Genomic DNA, 23,713 nt, shown 5'->3' with positions numbered 1-23,713 from the left:
AAGCAATTTGAAGGAAGGAAACCAAAAAGACATTTGGCGGGCGGTATCTGAATTTCGAAGAAAAATTCACATTTCTAGAAAGTTGAGTTTCTGCCCTTTCATATGACACCTCAATCAGGAAAAATGAGCGAGGAATAACAAAGTTCTGTTTGTTTAAAGTAGTGATTGCATTTCCATAATTTTATTAAACGAATTCGTTTTCACTGGCTGCCTGCCGTATCAATAAACGAAATTAACAAAAGACTTAACTCCGTTTCGTTGACAATCAGCCGTAGACGAGAGTTTTCATGCATGGCTGATTGTCAACGAAACGGAGTTAAGTCTTTTGTCAAATCTGCTTTTTGCTACGGCAGGCACCCAGTGAAAACGAATTCGTTTGTTAAAATTATGAAAATGTAAGGGCTACTTTAAACAAACAGAACTTTGTTATTCCTCGCTCATTTTTCCTGATTGAGGTGTCATATGAAAGGGCAGAAACTCAACTTTCTAGAAATGTGAATTTTTCTTCGAAATTCAGATACCGCCCGCCAAATGTCTTTTTGGTTTCCTTCCTTCAAATTGCTTTTAATCACTCATGCGTGAAATATGCATCATCTGAGTAGCATCAACTGAAAGAGGGGACTCTAAGCTTTCCAAATATGTATCATTCATTAATTATGGTTGTGATTAAGTTATGATAAAACATCGATACTTCTCGGTTTCGTTTTTTCTGGGACGCACTGTATAAAAAAATAATAATTAGAAGAAGAAAAAATAGGGAAAAAAAAAATCATTTTAGATAATTTCGCACGAATCTATAATTTTGCCTTTAAGTTATTGATGGAAAAGGTATAAATGCCCTTAAACTAAATGTAGTTTGTTCTGTAGGTGCACTAGCTGACGAGAAGAAATGTTGACTGATGTGTGGACGTGAACAAATATGTGTATGATAAATTGCAAGCGACAATAAAAAAACGCGAGTGGTTTGCTTTGTTATCAGTTTTTCTCTTGCAGTGTGTTTCTTCTCGTGTTATTCGCACAAAGGATTGCTAGCATTCAAGCAACAAAGGGTTCCCACCCAGATGTCTATATTATTGGTTGATTCGGTGTTTTCCACTATTCAACGTGTGAAGGTGGGCTCGGTTATTATATTCGTCCCTTATGGTGAAAAGACGCAAACCGCCAGATAGTCTCTAACTTTATTCTGACCAAGGGGCATTTACCCCCCCCCCCCCACTGCCGCGAACCTGCTAAAGATCGCGACTTGAAGAACGAAAGTAAATTCTTATGGGTAAAATGGGGGGGGGGGGGGCTTTTTCGATACAGACTTCTGGGCCCCTTCTTACAAAGAGTTCCGGATGATCCGAATCCATCGCAAGTCCTCCAATCAGTCGCAAGTTTGCAGTCTCCTATCTCTTATGTACATAGTTGCGATTGATATCAACTCTTTGTATTAGATAGGGCTTGGGTCTCCATACTGTTTTTGTACACATTTTGTAAAGTACCTTTAACAAATGTCTCAAACTTGATATTTTCCTCATTTGGTTCTTTTTTTTTATTTAGAAAGTGGTTATAGTAAGTATGTGTAAGCTGTAAACCTAAGTTATGGCTACTAGTAAATTATTGTGTTGTATGCACACTGTATTGTTGATTGACACTGGAAGAATCCTTTATTGATTGACAGAAAAAAAAAGAGAAAGAGAAAGAGAGTAATGGACGGAGAAAAAGAAAGAATAATGATGAAAGAGAGTTTGATAAACAACATTAGTGACAGTCCTTTTACTCTATCGAATATAGTAGTGAAAGAAAATAGAATGGCTCGCTCTATTACCTAGAATTCTACTAAATTGGATCTCTAAAACAAAATATCCACAACTGAAAAAGTAAATCAGCCCCCTCTATATAAAAATGATCAATACCGCCCATAAGTTCAAAGGTGCTTTATACGCTGCGCGCGCTGTCTGTGGGAAAGCACAGACTGCATTATATTCACAGACGAACTACTAAAGTGTGAGTTTAACATTGTAATCACGTTTGTATTGATGTATACACTCAAATAGAGACTCAGTACTTTTGATCAACGTTATTCGCACTTCTTTTGACACATATTTGTAATCAACGTGAGAAAGTGGTACAGAACTGCATGCAGTTGTAGGACGCACTTGTTACGGAGACTCAAGATATTAATGGTACAATCTACTACGATACTTCCTAGCTTGTGTGCTTGCATATGAACATACTGTGGACTTCTAGTACATATTAGCTGATCACGCTTTGAAGTTGTATTGGAAATTGTATTTTTGCGTAGAATGAGCTCGTGTCTGTAATAAGCCAAAACCCGATATTTGTAGAAATGGCTGAGAAGACGAAGGAGAAAGCTCCAAGCTCTTCAGAGAACCTGACGTGTCCACTATGTCTTGATATTTTCGACGAGGCAGCCATCTTGACTTCATGCGGACACACCTTTTGTCGGAAATGTCTCAAAAACTATGACCTGTCCCATCAGGATCTCGATCACATGATCTGTCCTCTCTGCAGGAAGATTACCAAGTTGTTTGCGAACCGTGTCGATGATTTGCTCACCAATGTGACTGTTAACGGACTTGTAGACAATCACCACGCCAAGTGTGGAGGGATGAATGCTGTCCTTGAGATGCGTCCAAAATGCACTGCTTGCAAGTTTCACCAAGATGCTGTCTCATTCTGCAGAACGTGTAATAACTACATGTGCAATAATTGCGACTACAGCCACACGCAACTGACATTATTCTTTGAAGGTCATGATATTGTGTCCTTACAGGATATCATCGACGGGAAGGTCAGCATTGGTCACCTATCCGAAAAGTGCTGCATCCACAGACAAGAGAATAGAGATATGTTTTGTGGGGAATGTAAGGTCCATGTCTGTCTCAAGTGCGTGATCGTCGGTCATCAAAATCATAACATCAAGAATCAGGCTGACTTCGAGCAAGAGCTACGGCTAAAGGTAAATGTGGTTTCATTTGACAAAAACAAAAAAGGTGTACTTGTACAATTCAGACATGGGAAGCTACCATGAGCCCCGGTAGCGGGGGAGGCGGGGGGGGGGGGGCAGAGGAAGATATGATGCCCCCTGCAATGATTACAAAATGGGCTAAATTTGTTTCATACCCCTTCCCTGCCCCTCGCAAAGAACACAATTTAGATGTAATTCCTTGCATTTTGTTAAGCTTTCATGTACGCTGAAATAGACCCGGACCCCGTCTTGCAAAAAGTTGATATCAATCGCAACTATGTACCTAAGACAAAGTTGTGATTGATTTGGATCAATCGTAACTCTTTGTGAGACGGGGCCCTCGTGTTTACCTGTCTACCTGTCTACATATACTTCATAGACACCGGAAGCATGTGAGAAGAAATTCCTATCTATCAAAGGGTTGGGGCAAAATGGGACCCCCCCCCCCCCCTGGCAACTAAGATTTTCCAGTTAAGCACAATCAGCAGATAAATCCTCTAAAATTTAAAGTTGAACCATTCCAAAACCTAAATGTTATCAGTTATTGGTCGTTACGCTCCCTTACAAACTACAGAGAGAAGTGTAAACCTATGTCCATACTGTAGAAACCATGTCTCCTAGAGGTACTAAAAAAGGGGCAAATTAATCTCACTATCTGAGATGGTGCAAAATTGTTTCTATCAGAAAGCCAAATATTTTTGACAAAAAAATGAGAATTAGCTTTTCCTTTCTCTCTTGCCGGAGGAAACTTTTGACATCAATAATGTTGCAGTAGAAGTAAAACCATACAAATGAGGTTCTCAAAAACAAAGTGTGACCGTTCAAAATTCTAGAATCATCTCTCGTCTAATAGCTAATATTACATATTATCATGTCAAAGAGACGTGGTTGCATTTGCCGCCCCACGGAAATTCACAATATCAGTGGTCATCCCACAGTCTAGCTGAACGAAATATCGGTCGGCCAAATTATTTCCGGGATCCCCCCCTCCCCCACAAAAAAAAATGTGCTCTTACCCCCCCCCCCTCCCTCGCTTATTCAGCGGTTGCCTGAGTTGTTGCAAACAAAATTGGCGCGATTTTCACATTTCTAAACCTCCACCCCCCCCCCCCCCCCCCCCCCCTGCGTACGCTCCTGAAAGGGGGTGTGACTACGCGTTTGCCCACCCCTCTTACAAGACATGAAGCTCTTTCTGTTGCTTGCATATGCTCTGTCTTATGTAAATCATTATTTCGAAGTATCGGCTGGGATTATCCGTGGTGTTTCAAACTATACTTGATTACACTTTTCAATTTCACAGAAGCATTTTTTTTCTCGATCGGTCCTTCTCCCTCGCGTAATAGTAAACTTTCTGATGAGCTATATGATCATTGATATTATTTAAGCACTTTAATATGAGGTTTTTTATGTCATAAATAATATAATAACTTTAAGTAAACTTCAATTTGTAAATATCTTAAATTTAATTCTGTGTTTTAAAAGATATTCCAATCCAATTCCACACAATAAGAGGAATGCAATGACCTTTTCTCTTTATTTTGTTAACTAAAACTATCAAGACAAATTCGTATGAAAGAAAAATGTTGTTTGTTACTGGGAGGGGAGGGGGGGGGGGGGGCTATTCGAAGGTAGTAAGCGTAGTCATTCATTAGTCAATATTTTTTGCCCTATCATCATCATTATCACCAAAATGTGTAATATAAGTAGTATTTTGATTATTATTCTTATGTTCATTATATTGTATTATTATTATTATTATATTTATTTAATAATTTCAATTTACCCTTATTATCATCATCATGATTATTGTTATCATGATAATACTACTATTACTATTTGGCCTATCCCCATTCTCTTTATATGATATTTCTGCTTCCATACAAATGGACTTATTACAAGAGTTGCATTGCCTTCTAAGAAAAGCAGAAAAAACAATGTATTACATTCCTCTGTCCTCTTATGATTAATGATAATGTGGGAAGGGAGGAGCCTTTTTTCTGAAACATCAGGCGCGTGCAAAATTTGTGTTTAATTTGCATAGCATCTTCATGTAATTAGCATACATCTCAATCAGAAAATGTTCTTTTAACTTCTCTATTATTTGTTTTGTTTAGGTGAACGATCTTGTCCAGCGATGTGCCGCTAAGAAGACAGAACTGGAGAAGAACATTCAGAATGTTGAAGTACAACGCCATGAAGTCTACACTGCCGCGCAGAAACTACTGGACGATGTCAGTCAAGCCTTCAGCATCAAGGCCAAAGAGCTTAAAGAAAATCATCGACATCTTATCGAGCAAATCAATGTAGTAAAGCAGAGTTTCGATGACGACCTCAACGTCTTGAAATCCAAGGATCGACAGAAGATCAAGAGTATTTGTAGTTCAATAACACTGATAGCAAATGACAGACTGGGTCGTCTTGAGAAAGACAGTCTGTCTGCTCATACCTTGCTTTGTGAGGAGCTGGATGCCATGCTGAAGGAGGCTTCTGATCACACTTCTGCGGCAGTCATTACGAAGAAAGCACAGGAGAAAAAGTTCAAGCCTGCAGATGACACTCGTCTTGAACTCGGGAGCATCTCAGAATCAGCTACTGATCTCACTTCTGCGGCAGCCATTATGAGGAAAACAGACAAGAAGACGTTCAAGCCTGCAGACGATACTCGTCTTGAAATCGGGAGCATCTCAGCATCAGCTACTGATCTCACTTTTGCGGCAGCCATTACGATAAAAGCACAGAAGAAGACGTTCAAGCCTGCAGATGATACTCATCTTGAACTCGGGAGCATCTCAGAATCAGCTACTGATCACACTTCTGCGGCAGCCATTATGAGGAAATCACAGACGAAGACGTTTAAGCCTGCAGATGATACTCGTCTTGAACTCGGGAGCATCTTAGAATCAGATCCCAAGTTGCAAGTCATTAAGTGTGTAGATCTACGGGGAATGATGTCGGGTATGACCCCGTACTCTGAGGACAGTGTTGCTATCGGATATCTGTATACACGTGGTATAGATATCATTGATTCAGCTGGTAAACAGGAGCAGTATGCATACATAGCAGGTAACATGATATGCTATGATCTTATGTTTCAACAAGACAGGTCGTTGTGCATAGCGACACCTGGCAGTAAAGCACACATATATTCTCCCAATGGATCAAGGAATTCAACCATCCCCAGGATAGGCTATGGCATTCTCAGTCTAAACAGAAGTCCATCAGATGAAATCCTCATCGCTAACAATGAGAAGAAAGTCTATATCTATGACCCGACGGGATCCACTCTCAAACACACTGTTCCAACGAAACAGAACAAGACGTGGCAGGTATCTGCCACTAGGTCGGGTTTGATCGTCACTAGTTCATGTGATTTCACCAGCCCAAGCGTGGTGACGGTCTATGACAGGGATGGGAATGCTGGTAAGTCTCTACAAGCTCCTCTCGGTGTCTGCCTGTTTGCTGCCATGGATGAGCAGGACAGGGTGTATGTAGCGAGTGTTGATCTTAAGAATGGTCACGTGGTGATCAAGCTATATGACCTTGATGGTCTGAACCTGAAGAAGAGAGTTGAGTTCAATGTACTTAATCTGACGATACACGATAATCGGTGTTACTTGGTTTCCCTCTCTCCATACATGCTCGCGTTTGCTTGGTGTATGAAGTTGTATTTTATCAAAGTATCACTATAATACATCTCACACTCTATGTTGGTGTGTATCTCTCCTCCAGATCCACTCTAATATGGGCCTATATAATGTGTCATATTCTATCGTTTTCTATGTGATAACTCACCGAATGGGAAGATGCCTTTTCTCTCGATTTATTTTAATTGCCTGAATACCGTTGTCATTATCTAATGTAATTATAATTTCCCTATCTCGAAATTGTGTTATCGTTCAACCTAGATATTTACTGAAAGCCAGTAATATGATATCATAATGTACAGCTTGAAAATATGTAAGATATTGATTAACTTCTTATTAGTGTTATTTCATTTATGTTGTTATTCTCAAATGTTTTTGTTAAAGTTTGTGCTCATATTTCTTGACTTTTTTGTGACTATTTTGTATCTTTAAACAAATTTCATACTGACATTGTAAATAGGACCCCATTGTAAATAAGCTTTTCAGCTTTCACGGATAATCATGTCAAGTAATTGGTTTAATTATATTGTTTTCATTTTATAATATCATTTTACTCTTCGTACATGGATGTTACATTGAACTTTCCAAATACATCAAGTCAATTTTGGTTTATTCCTTGGTGGACCATGGTTGTTACGTTCCCTAAAAAATTCCTTCGTATTCACTTTGCACCCTGTCTGAAAAGCCATATATATTGAAAGCTCTTGGAACTGATAATATGATAGATTAGTTTGCTATGATGTAGGGTACACAAATTAGGCCTAGTTTAACCGTCTTAAGTTCTGTTTCGTGACTGAACATCCTAAGTAATGTAAGAATATTATGATAGCTTTGTAAACGTTTACAGCATTTCTGTTATAATTGGTAATGTAATTTTGCATATTTCATGTGAATTTGGCAGTTTTCCTTTTCATAGTAATTACCGCTTCAATTCAATTCAGTTTAGTTAAATTATATTAAATTGAATTCAATCTATACAGATATTCTGATAGCCGCACCCGGTCGAGAATGTAGTTACTGGAAGTTTTATTGTGAAGAACGCGGAAAATCAATTTCTAGGAGTGAAATGAAGCGACTGTTTTGATACAGACTCCTGGTCTCCAAAAAGTTTTTTGTACACATTTTTATTTTCCTCATTTGTTTCTTTTTTTCTTAAATTAGAAAATAGTTAAAGTATGCATGTATACGCTGTAAACCTACCCTATAGAGTACCGAAGCTGTGACATCATAAAATTCTATTTTTAGAATTTTGTTTCCTTCCATTTTCCGAAAGAGCATCGAAATAATGTCCGAATGTCGAAAACCAATTGAATATAATGCCCTATTGGAACTCAGTGTTATAGTGCTCTGGTTCCTAATGTTGTGAACCAGAATACTATAACACTGAATTCCCATACGACATATTTTTATTCAGATTGTCATATCTCAGCCAATACTTAGCATATTCAATTGGTTTTCGACATTTGGACATTATTTGGTATGCTCTTTCGGCGAATAGGCAGGGGGGGGGGGGTTAGAGGACTATATTTTTGTTTGGAGGGCGCTTTAGTTTTTTGTTTCAAAAACTCAAAAGTGTACGTAGGCCTTACTATTCTTTACCTGTTTTGGGGGGCTAGAGGGGGGGGGGGCATTGTGGATCGGCGCCTGGTTTACTCTCTCTTGCTATGAATACTAATGATTATTAATATTAAAAGAATTTATAAGAAAGAAAACAAATATTAGAATCTCAATTGTATGTTTCCTATCGTCCAGTACACTAGACCGTTTGTGTGGAATTCATAAACCTGGTCTCACCCTTTATCGTGATCTTAACTATCTATTTACCATGGGCGGCCGAAATTGAAAAAAAATCGAGACCAAGAATAAAGAACTAGTGGTAAAACAACAAACTTGTACGTTTTTCTCTATAACAAAACAAAAATTACTTTTTAACATATGTTTTTGAGAAAACGGGTGATATTTCTCTGGACACATTCTTCGGCCGCCCAGAATAATCGGGTTTAGAATACGGTTTTAAGATTAAATCACATTTGTTTGTAAATTCCAGCCTTTATGTTTTCTACTTTCTTCCCCCGCCCCTTATCTTAGGTTTCTCTATCTCTATATCGCTCTCTGTATACCCCTCTCCCCTCTGTCCTCCCTCACCCTTTCCTCATATCTTTATCGCTCTCTCTTTCTCGTTTTGTCTCTCTTTATCTCTCTCTCTCTCTCTCGTTCTCTCTTCCTCTCCTCACCCCTCCCCATCTCTCTCTTCATCTCTGACATACCTGTCATGCATATCTCCTTGTTTTCCTCCTATCCATCATACCGTAACACTCCTTTCATCCTTCATTCCCAACTGATTCATTTCGCTCTGCTCCTCATATCTCCTCTTTAATTTTGTCCAGTATTTTTTTATATGACATAGATATTTGTTATTAAACTTCTTTTTACAAAACAAATGGTACATCACATATTGTTTTGTATAAATGTATTAAATAATGCTATTTACACGTTATTCATAACTTTTCTATGGCACCTATATGCCATCGGGTAAAGCGTAGCGAGCGGAGCGTTTATTGGCGTTGGGTCCAGGGGGCGGAGGCAGGAGTTTTGGGCATTTAATTAAGGTCAGATGAGCCTATTTTGATACCTTATTTGTGACACTGGTAGGTTACTATATTTTTGTTTAATGACGTAAATCATGGTCTGGAGCAATATTTTATCAAAATGAGACCCTTAACGTAGAACCTCTAATGTTATGAGTACATTTTATAGTTGAAAATAAATGTATGTTTAAAGATACTATGTCCCTTTTGCAGCCAACATCAAATTATGTAGAGCTTTGCAGGAATTATGAATATGTCGTGTATGTCCTATTTGTGAAATTGAAACGTTAGCAGTGTGCTAATAATATTATTCGAATTATGCAAGGAAACCCGTTTACTTGCTAGACTTCACTGTCAGACACTTTTGAGTGACTGACTGGCTTTTTTCTTCTTTGGTAGTAACACACATACATGGAGCTGTAAAGGGTACATGAGCATTTGTCTACAACAATAACCCACTTCTTGTACTGGCCAAAATTAAACTGATTGAATCTTTGCGCAGCATAAAACGTACGACCATTCGGTACAATGGTCTGAAAATCAGACTATTACTTTCTGGCTCTATAGCTCTTACATATGGAAACGTTGTATCATCCGCTCAATCTGAATTGCGTGCATAGAACAAATAAGCATTTTTCCATGAAAAGGTGAAGTTTTCTAAAATGTGCGTTTCTTTCCAGCATTGGGGCGCCCGGGAGTCGATCGGGTAACATTTCATAAAGTACGATATAAAAAGACCATATGCAAATTTTCTGTACTTTTGTCGGAAAAAATAGATTTATCCAGCACAATGTCGTCTCTTTTTTTTCAGATTTCAAGTTTTTTATTTCTGCATTTTCCATAAACAATAACAACAATAACAATGAATACATTTTAGCAATATAATGATAAGTAATACAAGTAGTAATTCATATAAATAAATAAATATAAATAATCAATAGTACAATTAATCGTATTTGAAAAGAAAGAAAAGGGGGAGAATGCAGAAGACCGATATCGTAAGCAGAGCTTGAAATGATACCGGCCTTACAAAAGGAGGAGAGGAGACAGGAAGAAAGAGCGGGTGAAGAGAGTGCTGTGCAAAGTGAAGAGTGCACTGCGCGAGCTCCTCAATCTATCAAATAATTTCCTTTTTTTATACAAATAAACAATGAATATTTATATTAAAACAAAGTACATGTAGTATATTATGACCAGAATCTAATTATCATACCTTATCAATAAATATTCTTTCATCTTCACTTTAAAGGAAACAAGTGTTGTACATAATTTTAATGTTATAAGCAAGGAGTTCCACACATCGGGTCCATTGCGTCTTATTGATTTGTGTGCCAAAACAATTTTAGGGTTAGTTAAATGAAAATCCATAGAGTGCCTCGTGGGGTACGAATGTACATTAACATTATGAATGTAAAAATCATGAAAGGACTTAGGAAGTAAGTTGGAGACATATTTATACATAAAAATAGCTGTTTGAAAAATGTGCATATCAGTTACTTTGAGAGTTTTCAATATTTTAAAAATAGGTGTAGTGTGTGCTAAATAATCAGATTGTGTACAAATTCGTAAAGTTTTCTTTTGTAAAAGTTCAAGTAAATTAATTTTAGTTTTACAACAGTTTCCCCATACGATATTACAATAATTAATATGCGAAAGTACAAAAGCATTATAAATCATAAAAAGAGATTTGGGAGTTAGTAATAATTTCAATTTATATAATATTCCAATGTTCCTAGAAACAGTGTTCAATATATTATGTATATGATCGGACCAAGTTAATTTAGAATCAATGGTTATCCCCAAAAATTTGACTGAATTTTTTTCTAAAAGCAAAATATCATTAATATATAATCTATAATTTACTTTTGGTGAATGAACATTTCTAAAGTATATAAAGTTTGTTTAAGTAAAATTTAAAGATATAACTTATTAGACTTAAACCAAACATATATTTTAGATAATTCAACATTTAAGATTGACGTAAGTGTGTCTAAATTGGTATGAGAATAAAATACATTAGTGTCGTCTGCATACAATATAAATGTTAAAAGTTTAGATGATTTTACAATATCATTAACGTATAACAAAAATAATAAAGGACCTAGAATCGATCCCTGAGGGACGCCACAAGTTATAGGTAATCTACTCGACTCTTTAGATTGAAAGTATACATACTGTTCTCTATTTAACAAATAATTGTTAAACCATGATAAAGCAATACCCCTTACTCCATAACATTGTAATTTATCAATCAATATTTTATGATCAATAGTATCAAATGCCTTACTCAGGTCCATAAAAATGCCTACACTGTGTTCCTTATTAGCCAATGCTGTAATCATTTTATCATAAAGTTGAATAATTGCATGATCTGTCGAATGATGCTTTCTAAAACCAAACTGATTAGGAACAAGTAAATCATTACTATTTAAAAAATCATGAAGTCGTTCATAAATAATTGTTTCAAGAATGTTTGAGATAGCCGGTAAAAGGGAAATAGGACGATAATTATTTACTAATGAAGAATCATCTTTTTTATATATTGGGATTATTTTAGAAATGTTCAATATATTTGGACAAAACACCAAGTGTGATCGATAAATTAAAAATATATGTTATTGGAGAGACAATATTATAAATAATTTTTTTCAAAAGATTCACACTTATCCCATTATAACCAGTACATTTAGTGGATTTTAAAGACTGTACAACTTTAATAATTTCGTGAGAGGATGTTGGTCGTAAAAATAAAGATTTATAAAATGGTTCATCCAAATATTGTTTATAACTATTTTGATCAACATTAAATTCTGATGCTAAATTTGGACCTATATCATTAAAATATGAATTAAACATATTTGCAATTTTTACTGGATTATTTATTTCCTGACCATCTTAAAAAAATTATCTAGGAGTATTATTTTTAGAACCAATCATATCTTTCACAATTTGCCATATTGAAGCATTACTTGTCTTATTCATGTCTATTTTATTTGAATAATGCAATTTCCGTGAAAGTCGAATTATTGAAGTTAATTTATTTCTATAAATTTTATACTTGCTACAATTCTCATCACTCATCTTTTTAAGACTTTTCTTATAAAGTTTATTTCTAGTTTTTATCGACTTTAAAATTCCTTTAGTGATCCATGGATTTTTAACTTTCTTATATTTTGTTCGAACAAGTGGAATATCTTTATCATAATACTTTTGTAGCTTATGATCAAATTTTTCGTAAGCCTTATCAACATCATTTTCCTCAAATACATCGAGCCATTGCTCTTGACTCAAATCAATATTTAAAGAATCAATATTAGAAGAATTTTCTTTTCTATGCATTTTTATTGTATTGTTCAATAATATATGAACATTAATTGTCTGCTTAATAATACTAAAAATAGGCAAGTGGTCAGATATATCATAATACAAAATACCATTTAAACATTCCTTATTAACATTATTTGAGAATATATTATCAATTAAGGTTGATGGTGTTTTCGAAATCCGTGTGGGTTCATTAATATGACGATGCAACGAGTAAGATAATAGAATGTTATTTAATTTCAAACTATTATTTTGAAGAGGAGGTAAAATGTTTATGTTATAATCTTCCATTAAATAAACATCTTTATTTTCACCAATAATTGTATTAAGAGATTCATCTAAATTATTTAAAAATGTCTCTATCTGATTATTAGGAGGTCTATAAACTACGCCTATTAAAATATTTTTACCAAAATCATTTATAACTTCAACAAAAATGTCCTCTGCACCTTCGATATGAATATCATGTCGTATTCGAATATTTAACTGATTACGTAAATAAATAGCTACACCGCCACCTCTACCTTCTTTGCGGTCAGCACGGACCATAGTATAATTATCAAGATTAAATACAGGAGGGGAGTTTGCGTTAAGCCACGTTTCAGTGACACCTATTACAGAAAAATTAAACCCAGGTATTACAGAAAAAAGTGGGTCTAAATCATCATAACTTCTATTCAAACTACGAGCATTAAAGTGAATTAAACTGAAATTATCAATATCATTATTACTACCTTTATTCAATTTATGATTAAATTGGTTTAGTGTAATCTTAATTTTCGCAATAAATTCATCAATAGTAAAATAGTCACTATCGTGTTCAATTAGAGACTGGTCATATAACAAATCATGATTATTCATTTAAATGTGAACCTAATATAATGTTTGAAAGAGAGAGGCTTTTGCGCGGAGTGCAAGTTAGTGGAGTGCAATAGAAAGAAGAATAGTGAAGGGGAAGAGAAAAAGGAAAGAATAAAATCTTCAACATATTTAGCGCCAAAATAAACAAAACAAATTTTGCAAGTCTCTTGCATTTTATTCAAAAGTAAAAAATTAAGGACAAAATATTATATTAACTGAACAATACGAGCATATGGCTTATAATGTACATCATAAAGTGATTTTACATGAGTGAGCGAGTCAATGAGCGGGTTTGAACCAGCAACAATAAAGAAAAAAAGTAGAAAAAACAAACAAAAGAACAAACAAAAACTCTAAACGCGTCGGGTTGCACACATGAAGATCATCAGGATCGTTCCTACCAGGTCTCCAAAAGAGGTAATGGAGCAATGGTCTTGGAATATAATGGACTTGAACGGTATTGTGTGCAACCCAACGTGTGCCTTGCTTGCATGCATGCATACATAATGTGTACAGTGTAGGTATAAAACACAAACAAAATCAGTGAACCGTGTTGACAATAACAAGCATTCATGCACCCACCCACACAAATTATGTTATCATAGTTCGTATAAGTAAGTACATGAACGCCAGTAATTGAGTTCAAGCGGAATACAAATTACAACAAGATGAATAATATAAATGTGTACAGTTGTTCAAACACAAGTCATATAATTTGAATTTGAATACATTATGGAGTGATATTACACGTAACTGAATATCACAAGAGTTTTATGAAAGCAGAGTAAAAGGCATAAAATCAAGGTAGCGTACAAATAAAGAGGTAGAATGTATGCGCACGGTTTTGCAAGCACGAAGACGAACCCCATTGTGTCTACCCATGCAGTCTCTAACAGTGAGGGTTCATCAATACCAACAGCTGTCGCAGTGTAATATAATGCAATTCTACAGTTTAATCGTCTTCATGCTTGGAGAAGAGCAAAAAGCGAGTTTCAATCATACTTTGGCCGCTCTCGCAAGCTCTCACTCGTTCCACTGTGGTCAAGCGACTTTGGAGCAAGCCATTAATGAAAATACTAATCGTTAGCTTTCTTCTGGTATCAAACTTGTTTTTATTGATTGTATAATTTTGTCGGAATAAAGGAAACAAAAAGGCTTGACCAATAACTTGTCAGCGTCTGAATTGACCTTTTGACCTTGAATTCCCTGATGCAAGCGCACATAAACAGGTTCTAATGACGTCATCTTCGCTCAATCAGTGTCTTTTATCGTAAAATGCTACACTTTCACAATGTTAATACATCTTTTTTTTTAATTATTAGTAAGATATAACATATTTTGTCTGATATCACTGCAGTTTTGGGTTTTATTTAATGAGTAATTTTAAAATAAGAGCCATTTTACTGTTTTAATTTACTGGATCTTACCATTAAAGTTGCAGGGTAGAAAGATGCATTTTCCAACCGCGCCAAATTTAATTTACGTTCCGACATTCTGTTGATACTTATAGGAAATAAAATCAATTAAATATAGTTTATTTTATAATTGAATGAGTTATTAAAGCAATTTATGCAGCTAACATGCCATGAAAGTGTGCAATTTAGTGTTTATAAAAATCAAATTTCACTAAATTGACTCTCTCCGGACCTATGCAAGCGGCTACAGGGAAGTGGCTTTGTGCGTGACGTCAGGACCGGGATATGCTTCACGCAGCTACAGAGACTTATTGCGATCTACACGCAATAGTTCATAGAGTGGATGTCAGTTCTACTCTCTCCAAATGATCTGATATTGCCTGAATAATCAATATCTGACATACAGTTAACCTCTCCCGTCCTGAAACATATCATAATGTCAATATTCATGTCATTATTGGCATTGAAAAAGTGACAATATCCGTAAAATAACTGCTTACAATTTAACTTTTTCACCGGCTTTAGCTTGCCAGCTGTGCTGTAAGTACGAGATAGTAATTATGAAGACAAAAAAACCTAGCTGTGTTTCAAAACAAAATTACCTTTAGTAGAATCATGTTCTTAGGTGGAATTTCCATGGACAAAACAATGAATAATGTCTCATCTCCATTTTCATTTGTCGATAACTATAGTTACATAGAATAGTGTATCTCTCTCCGATGTGTTTTGGTTTGGTTTAGTTTTGTAAGGGTTTCGTCTATCGCGAAATGCAAGCGATTACTGTGTGTGCAGTGCAGTGTTATTGAGAAAGTAGTTCCATCATTCGCGCTAAATTTGAAGCTTTCTACATACACAATCTTGTACTAGAATTAAGGCTGAAAGTTTGACATGAATGGAGAATTTGTACAAAACAGCCTTTTAATGGACTTCGAAGGATCCGTGGATGAGGATCTCAACTTACAATTAATTGTAATGAATAAATTTGGCCACAAATCCTAGCAAAATAATTGATCTCGATAGTAAGTAGTAGATCGTACGCGAACGCCAAGCGAAGGTACGTTTACGTTTGTTTTGATGTGGGCGCAGGTAATGTAAATCGGCCTGCGATACTACGACTACGTTCAATCAGTATAAGTAATGCGGCTGCCAAGACCCGCACTTCTCGCGGATGAATCGTAACAACAGCAGAATCGCTCGATTTTTCCAGCGAATCTATAGCCATGATATACGAACTACTAAATGAAATATTCTTCGATTAGTTTGATTTTATTTTATTCATAATAATGATTTAATTACCTTTTTTTTCAATAGTGAAAGAGGTAAAGCCTCCGTCTGATATGTCAAAGTGAAACTTCATTGTGCAATTGTGGTAAAAATCGCCGGCTCCCAAATTATGCAGGCTTACTGCACGACAGCTCTGTGCATGGATGGATGCGGATACAGCCGTAGTTTCACCTTCTTTTTCCCCTTTTTCAACGTTTTTTGTTCACTATAAACAATACATTTTTTAGTATATCAAGATGGAAATATTAATGAGAATTAAATTTCAAACGATGTTGTATTAAAATTTATTCTAGTAAGGGATAAATAACACAAAATTTGAAGCTTGTCTTCCAACCTTATAATGTTATACATGCATTTTACTAGATACCCGGAAGTGGCCCACAAGCCACGCCTCCCTTTTCCGACGTCACAGCTTAAGATCGATTCTGATGACAATAGGCCAAATTTGTCCCAGAGAATAGGGTGATGTTTTCACCCAAATTTCGCTTTTACGGAAGTGTTGTATTGTTTGAATGTCATTCAAGGTCATTGTATGGCTTATAAGCTTTCTATAGGTATGAATATCTTCCTATTTAGAGATCTCCTATGAATATCAACTTTTAAATGGTTCGTGTTGTTAAGAATCTACTGCTTTCTGCTCAAACAAACGTCCACATGCGGAATCGTTTATCAACTAAATTATTCAAATTTATGGATGCTTCCTTCCCAGGTGTTTGTGTTGTTGAAGCATGTCATTCACCTGCTATCATTCTTTGTACTCTAATTGCCAGAACGGAAATTACATTTTGGTTTTATAGTTTCATGCGGAGTCGTTTATCAACTATATGTATTCAAATTTATGAATGCTTCCTTCTCAGGGGTGGTGTTTATGCATTTCATTCACCTGTTATTATTCTTTGTACTCCAATTGTTAGAATACAAAATGCATTTTGTTTTTAAAGTTTCATTCAATATGTAAGTCAATAAAAGAGTATGTTCTGCACAATAAAAACAATGTGTATCCCCTCATTTTGTAATAGTTAATTTACCCATTAACTACCTGCCCAGTGAAGCCAGTGGCCCGTGACCCCTTAGCACTCAACACCGTGGGGGAGTCAGTTTGTGGTCGACTTCTTTTATGAGACAAATCAAAGCAAACGTTTCCATATGAGTCGATTTGAAAACTAATAGTCGTTATTTTCCCACTTAAAGACACTTTCAAACCCCCCTATTTTTAGGTAAGTTCTAAATTAGTAGCATCTTTCAAATGCCGTCGGAATTTAACCTTTTCATTTTGTTTGGCCTGCAAATGGGACATATAGTACCTTTAGAATATAATACAAGCGAGTACCGTATCTCTTCCTCTCTTCCTCTCTCAAATTTCTAAAGTTTGTGAAAGATTTGTTTCGTAGAGCAATATACGGTTAACAACTAAAATATCTATACTTCTTGTAAATTTGATGTTTTTGTGTTTTTTGTATTTCAAGAATGATAGGTGGACTACTTAAATAAGGGCCTTAGTTAAAAAGGTTATTGGGCAGATTAATAAAATATATGCAAATTATACCGAACAAAATTAGTCTCATGCACATCAGAGGCTGTTCACACCGCAATGAGATAGCGCGGTCTATCGTAGCACCCCCTTTTTTCTAGCGCGCGCTAGACCGCGCTATCTCTCGTGGACCACCCCCAAGAGGTGCTCCAGTGGCACGCCGTTTTGGCTCGCCGTGGCTCGCTGTTGGGCGGACCAAAACGACGTTGTACCTCCCACACCGTAGCCTATCCGATAGGCGTCGGGCTGTACAAGTATACTAATCGCGTTTATGTGGAGAGTGGCATCGGCGCGGGCATCAGCCCGAGCGCCTATCATCACTGGTCAACTCACACAGTTTTGTTTTCTTTGTTTTCATTGTTTCGTTCGTAGAAAATCTACGAACCCCCTGCAAAGCTCTTTCATGAATATTTATGAAGCATGGACCAAAATAGGCCAATGAGCGATGAGGAACCTGGAGATGATATTTGATTGGTTGAATCAAAGTGATCGATCACCAAATAAGGCTAGTCTTATGAATCATGCATGAGAATACGCTCGTCACACATACGATACACATATATGAATAATGATGAGTTGACCAGTGATGATAGGCGCTCGGGCTGTCGCCCGCGCCGATGTCAGTCTCCATGGGCGTGTTCACACCGCAAGGGGGGGACCGTGGATCGCGCTATCGTAGCGCGACCCACGGTCCGCCCATTGGCATTCGCCGGATCCACACCGCAGTGAGATAGCGCGGTCTATCGTAGCACCCCCTTTTTTGAGAGGTCCTGTTGTCATGACGCGTGACGTCATGAGGCCAGAGCGGTCAAAGATTTCGCGCGCTATTACGAACTAGGAGTGTTGAATAGGCCATTTTCGTAATGTGACCAAATTTAATGCATACGTCTTTGTGAAGTGCCTCAATACAAATTATTTTATTCACCTGATAAGAATAATAGTATTTCAATAGACAGAATCCAAACTGCATACATTAGTTGTTGTCAGGTTGGACAAGCATTATGGCTTGACCTACCTATATAGCAACACTTAATATATGCAGTTGCATTCTGACTTTTGAAATACTATTGTTCCTATCAGGTGAATGAAATAATTTGTATTGAGGCACCTCACAAACACTTATGTATTAAATTTGGTTACATTACGAAAATGGCCTATTGTACCGTTTCAGATTCAGATCGCACCAAAATAGAATGAGTATAAAATTCCCCGCGTGTAGAACGATGAAATCCGGCGTGCTATCGTAGCTCGGGTTCACACCGGTAGATATAGCGCGGTCTAGCGCGCGCTAGACCGCGCTCTCTCTCGTGGACCACCCCCAAGAGGTGCTCCAGTGTTGGCTCGCCTTGGCTCCCCGTGGCTCGCTGTTGGGCGGACTAAAACGACGTTGTACCTTCCACACCGCAGAGATAGCGCGGTCTAGCGCGCGCTAGACCGCGCTATCTCTGCGGTGTGGAAGGTACAACGTCGTTTCGGTCCGCCCAACAGCGAGCCACGGCGAGCCAACACTGGAGCACCTATTGGGGGTGGTCCACGAGAGATAGCGCGGTCTAGCGCGCGCTAGACCGCGCTATCTCTGCCGGTGTGAACCCGAGCTACGATAGCACGCCGGATTTCATCGTTCTACACGCGGGGAATTTTATACTCATTCTATTTTGGTGCGATCTGAATCTGAATCGGTACAATAGGCCATTTTCGTAATGTAACCAAGTTTAATGCATAAGTGTTTGTGAGGTGCCTCAATACAAATTATTTCATTCACCTGATAGGAACAATAGTATTTCAATAGTCAGAATGCAACTGCATATATTAAGTGTTGCTATATAGGTAGGTCAAGCCATAATGCTTGTCCAACCTGACAACAACTAATGTATGCAGTTTGGATTCTGTCTATTGAAATACTATTATTCTTATCAGGTGAATGAAATAATTTGTATTGAGGCACTTTACAAAGACGTATGCATTAAATTTGGTTACATTACGAAAATGGCCTATTCAGAACGTCACGCGTCATGACAACAGGACCTCTCAAAAAAGGGGGTGCAGTTAGACCGCGCTATCTCACTGCGGTGTGGATCCGGCGAATGCCAATGGGCGGACCGTGGGTCGCGCTACGAAAGCGCGATCCATGGTCCGCCCACGGTCCCCCCTTGCGGTGTGAACACGCCCCATAACGCGATTAGTACACTTGCCATTTAGCCCGACGCCTATCGGATAGGCTACCCACACCGCAGAGATGACGCGCGCTAGACCGCGCTATCTCTGCGGTTTGGAAGGTACAACGTCGTTTCGGTCCGCCCAACAGCGAGCCACGGCGAGCCAAAATGGCGTGGCACTGGAGCACCTCTTGGGGGTGGTCCACGAGAGAGAGCGCGGTCTAGCGCGCGCTAGAAAAAAGGGGGTGCTACGACAGACCGCGCTATCTCATTGCGGTGTGAACAGCCTCTGTCACGAATGGGTGGTTACTGTTACACTATACGGACAGGTTGGATAGATACATCATTGATGCCCATTGATGATCAGTACCTGAAACACGAAGTTTAAAGCACAATGTATTATTTTTTATTTAAATATTAATATATGTAACACAAAAAATCTCTTAATGTGAAACCAACAAACCCATTTAATTTAAAGCCGTCTTTCTGATGGTGACATTAAAGGTCAGTGCCCAGAGGTAAATAATCGATGCACGTTTGTAAAAACCCAATAACACACACATACACACGCACGCACACACACACACTCGCACACACGCACACACACACACACCCATACACACACACACACAATTTAATGCCAATCATGTTTGACCTTTTTTTTTTTTTTACCTTGTGTCTCTTCGGTAAATCCCTTTATGCCTAAGCCTTCTTACTATGTTCACATAAGAGTATGCACCAGCTGATTATCAACTAGTTAATATAGTATGTTCGAACAAAACTAAATTATTACAAATGTTTTGTTATGACCATTAGGATCACACAATACCAACAAAAATCATAACAGTCAGTCTGTCCAATTTACCTACCACTTTAGGGGGAAGGGCAAGATATTAAATCACATTGAATCGTATCATACCACATTTTCTGTATAAAACGTTGCACTTTATTAACGAGTTTTGACAAATGAATATTTCCAGATACAAATCATAATTTTGCATGGGCATTGAGAACAACTACAAAAATGTCGTAAATTTGAATGATTGTCTGACAGCCGATGGAAATGTGACATCAGTCACTATATCTGAAATTTTGGAAGCACCAAGACCAGAACGAAAAATCTAAACCAATCAATATTGCGAATTGGGAGCTTAGTGTGAAACACTTAAGGTTTGTTTTCCTAGCTGTGAATAATTGACGGTCCAGCGTGGTTGACGAGCAAGGAGATAAACTGTTTGCTCCCACATGTTTTTTTGTCTCTGATCTATTTTTTCCGTTTAATTTTTTTTCATATCGATTACTAGTATTTTTTATGTTCTGTTGACGTAATTGCTCCACGTATCTGCAAAAAAACATCTTGTTTCTTGCAGATAATGTGAATGGCAGCGTAACAATACACACCACCCTCCTCATCCAAACTTATCAGTTTAAAATATCTATAAATATATATATATATATATTAGAAAAAACATTAACATATTATGGTACTGCGTGGAAATGAATTCATGGACTTTGGTCATACAGCTTGATAGCCAAATATTGATACATCGCCATACAAGTGAGGTATAAAGCACGACAGCATTTTCGAATTTTACGCATTTTACCCAATGGGGAAGAAAAAAAGAAGGGAGCACAAGCTGTAACCAAGCAATTCGTAGTCTGTCAGAGTTTGGAACAATGCAAAACGCTATTCTGAACAATTATCTTTTATATATAATTTCAAATTTCTTTCAAAAGTTAAAAGCATTATTTTGCACTTTCTTCCTCTATTCGGGAGCGATGTTGACAACGTCCTGATGAAATTTCGATACTAGGGAGCCTAGGAAACAAGGGTTATAATTTCTTCAAATGTTACACCCTTGTCATCAATGCACTATATCTTACATACGGAAAGGAGGGCGAAATCTTGAAACAAACATTAAGTAAGGGAGCAAAGCGAACGAGCTATAGCATAGCATATCGTGCATTTTGCACTGTATTGGGCCCCATATAAGCTTAAAGACTATATTTTCCCCTTTTTACCTTATTCTTTCTCTTTTTTGCGATTTTTATCATCCATTCAAGTACCGCCTCGTGAAAACCCCCTCACTTTAAAAGACGATCCATCGCCCCTGGATATATGATTCCAGCAATGTTTAAGACTTATGTTTGCTATATTGCTGGTCCAAAACAACTCATTCATTTTACAATGAAACGAACAAATTGTGGACATTTTTCCAACAATGCCGTTTCATGTTATGTTTACCTCAATGCATTATCATTTTTTAATGAATCATATTTCCGTGCAGTAAGGTCTACATATTTTATTTTATATAATTTCTCTCATAGCCTCATAGCATTCCATACGTAAACAATTGAGATAAATCTTTAACAGAGAAAAGAGAAAAGAATGAGAGAAATGGAAGGAGATGAAGGAAAAATAGTGGATAAAATAAGAGGTGAAATATAAGTGTAGTTACCATCCTCTACCCTTCCAAACATAGTAATACAATCAAACTAAACTGCAATCGTATTAAACGATATGCATGCATTAACGCCCGCGTGATGTTCGTCGCGGATAAAAGAGCATCGGTTAGACTATGTAGAGCAATTTGTTAAAAGTCTGTAGCATCTGGGACGAGCCGAAAAAGGCCTGAAAAACGGCCTGAAACAGACAAAATGACACCCAGACGGTCACACATCATGAATGATTTCGGAAAACGAAGATTTCAGTGACTTTGATGAGATGCTAGAGTTTGAAAAGTTTGAAAAGAAAACTAATCGGATTGGGGTGAAAGGAGAACACGTTACGACGCGTGTTGAGGCCCAAATGGCCTTCCGTACTTATATAATCATGACGTCTAAAATGCCCCCTTTTGGTCACCCAGAATATGCTTGCAAAAATATCAAGATAGAATCAGGGTAACACAGCAAGATTAACTGTTAACTGTTTACTCCACTGACAGAAATCCTTTTGGTGTAGTTAAGTCGTATAAATATCTAGGACTCCCTTTTCCGCGACTGAGATCTGAGTTGGACGAACCGTATTAGATGTGTTGTTAACAGATGTTCTTTGCTATTTTGGTTTATCAGACATACCGTAAAATCTAGAAACTTAGCTATTCTCACAAAACTCTTTGTTCATTATGTCGACCTGTGATTGAGTACGACATACCAACATGGCTCCCTCATCAAAAGAACCATTTCAGAGCTATCGAAAGTGTTCAAATGCATTTTACCCGATTCTGTTTCCCTTACGAAGTTGCTTATTCCGTATCTTACACGGAACGCCTGTCTCGCCTTAAAGGTATATACCAGTATTGGTATATTTGGTAAATTATTATATTTATCTTGACCGGATAGATATCGCGCACGTGTCACGTAGTCCAATAAACATCTTTCTGTGTACAGTGCCTGTAACTTTTCCAAGAGTGGGCCAAATTTCCTATCATTTTGATGATTCCAGAACCTTGCAGTACACACCAATAACTAAATGCTAGATGATCAACTTTTTTCTGATCCATTCCACAACGTTTCTTTCACAATGCAATCGCATGACCAGAACTGGTCTTTACATTTAACATGCCCCCTCTGTATAACAGACTTGTGTACTTGTCATGTGTAATTAAGTGCTTTCACAGACTTAATGACATGTCTTAATATATTCTACCAGTCCCAAGTCATAAAAGAACCCAAACATTTGTTTTCAATCATGAATTAGCAAGATGCAATAGCATGTGATTTTCTTGTTTTTATGTTTTCCCCAGATGTCGAGAGCCCCTCTCATGGGAAGACAGAGACTTGTGACTTGGTACCAATGTCCTTCCTTTTCCGAATGTGCTCCGAAGTTTCATCTTTGAATTGCCTCCCCTTGTATAAGCAAACTAGTTTGTTTTCACACTTTTATCTTTATCATTTAATAACTCACACTTTGATATATATTATTGATTTCTTAAT

General features: G+C 37.2%; 1 protein-coding gene across 1 annotated transcript; it reads left to right on the top strand.

Moving 5' to 3' along the window:
• Positions 1 to 2,332: 2,332 nt before the first annotated feature.
• LOC105438031 lies at positions 2,333 to 23,563 on the top strand. Its single transcript, XM_011665342.2, has 3 exons — positions 2,333 to 2,965; positions 5,089 to 6,581; positions 23,524 to 23,563. The coding sequence occupies exons 1-3, from the start codon at positions 2,333 to 2,335 to the stop codon at positions 23,561 to 23,563; spliced, it is 2,166 nt and encodes a 721-aa protein (XP_011663644.2).
• The last annotated feature ends 150 nt before the right edge of the window (positions 23,564 to 23,713 follow it).

Source organism: Strongylocentrotus purpuratus, unplaced genomic scaffold (assembly GCF_000002235.5).
Source record: "Strongylocentrotus purpuratus isolate Spur 01 unplaced genomic scaffold, Spur_5.0 spur5_scaffold_1, whole genome shotgun sequence".
In the NCBI taxonomy this organism is placed as follows: domain Eukaryota; kingdom Metazoa; phylum Echinodermata; class Echinoidea; order Camarodonta; family Strongylocentrotidae; genus Strongylocentrotus; species Strongylocentrotus purpuratus.
This window is presented reverse-complemented; position numbering and strand designations above follow the sequence as displayed.

Excerpts from the sequence above, each read along its gene's own strand:
- LOC105438031 (XM_011665342.2), top strand. The coding sequence starts at position 2,333 with ATGGCTGAGAAGACGAAGGAGAAAGCTCCAAGCTCTTCAGAGAACCTG. Across the intron at positions 2,966-5,088 it reads AGCAAGAGCTACGGCTAAAG|GTGAACGATCTTGTCCAGCG; the intron begins GTAAATGTGGTT and ends TGTTTTGTTTAG. Across the intron at positions 6,582-23,523 it reads CTGACGATACACGATAATCG|ATGTCGAGAGCCCCTCTCAT; the intron begins GTGTTACTTGGT and ends TGTTTTCCCCAG.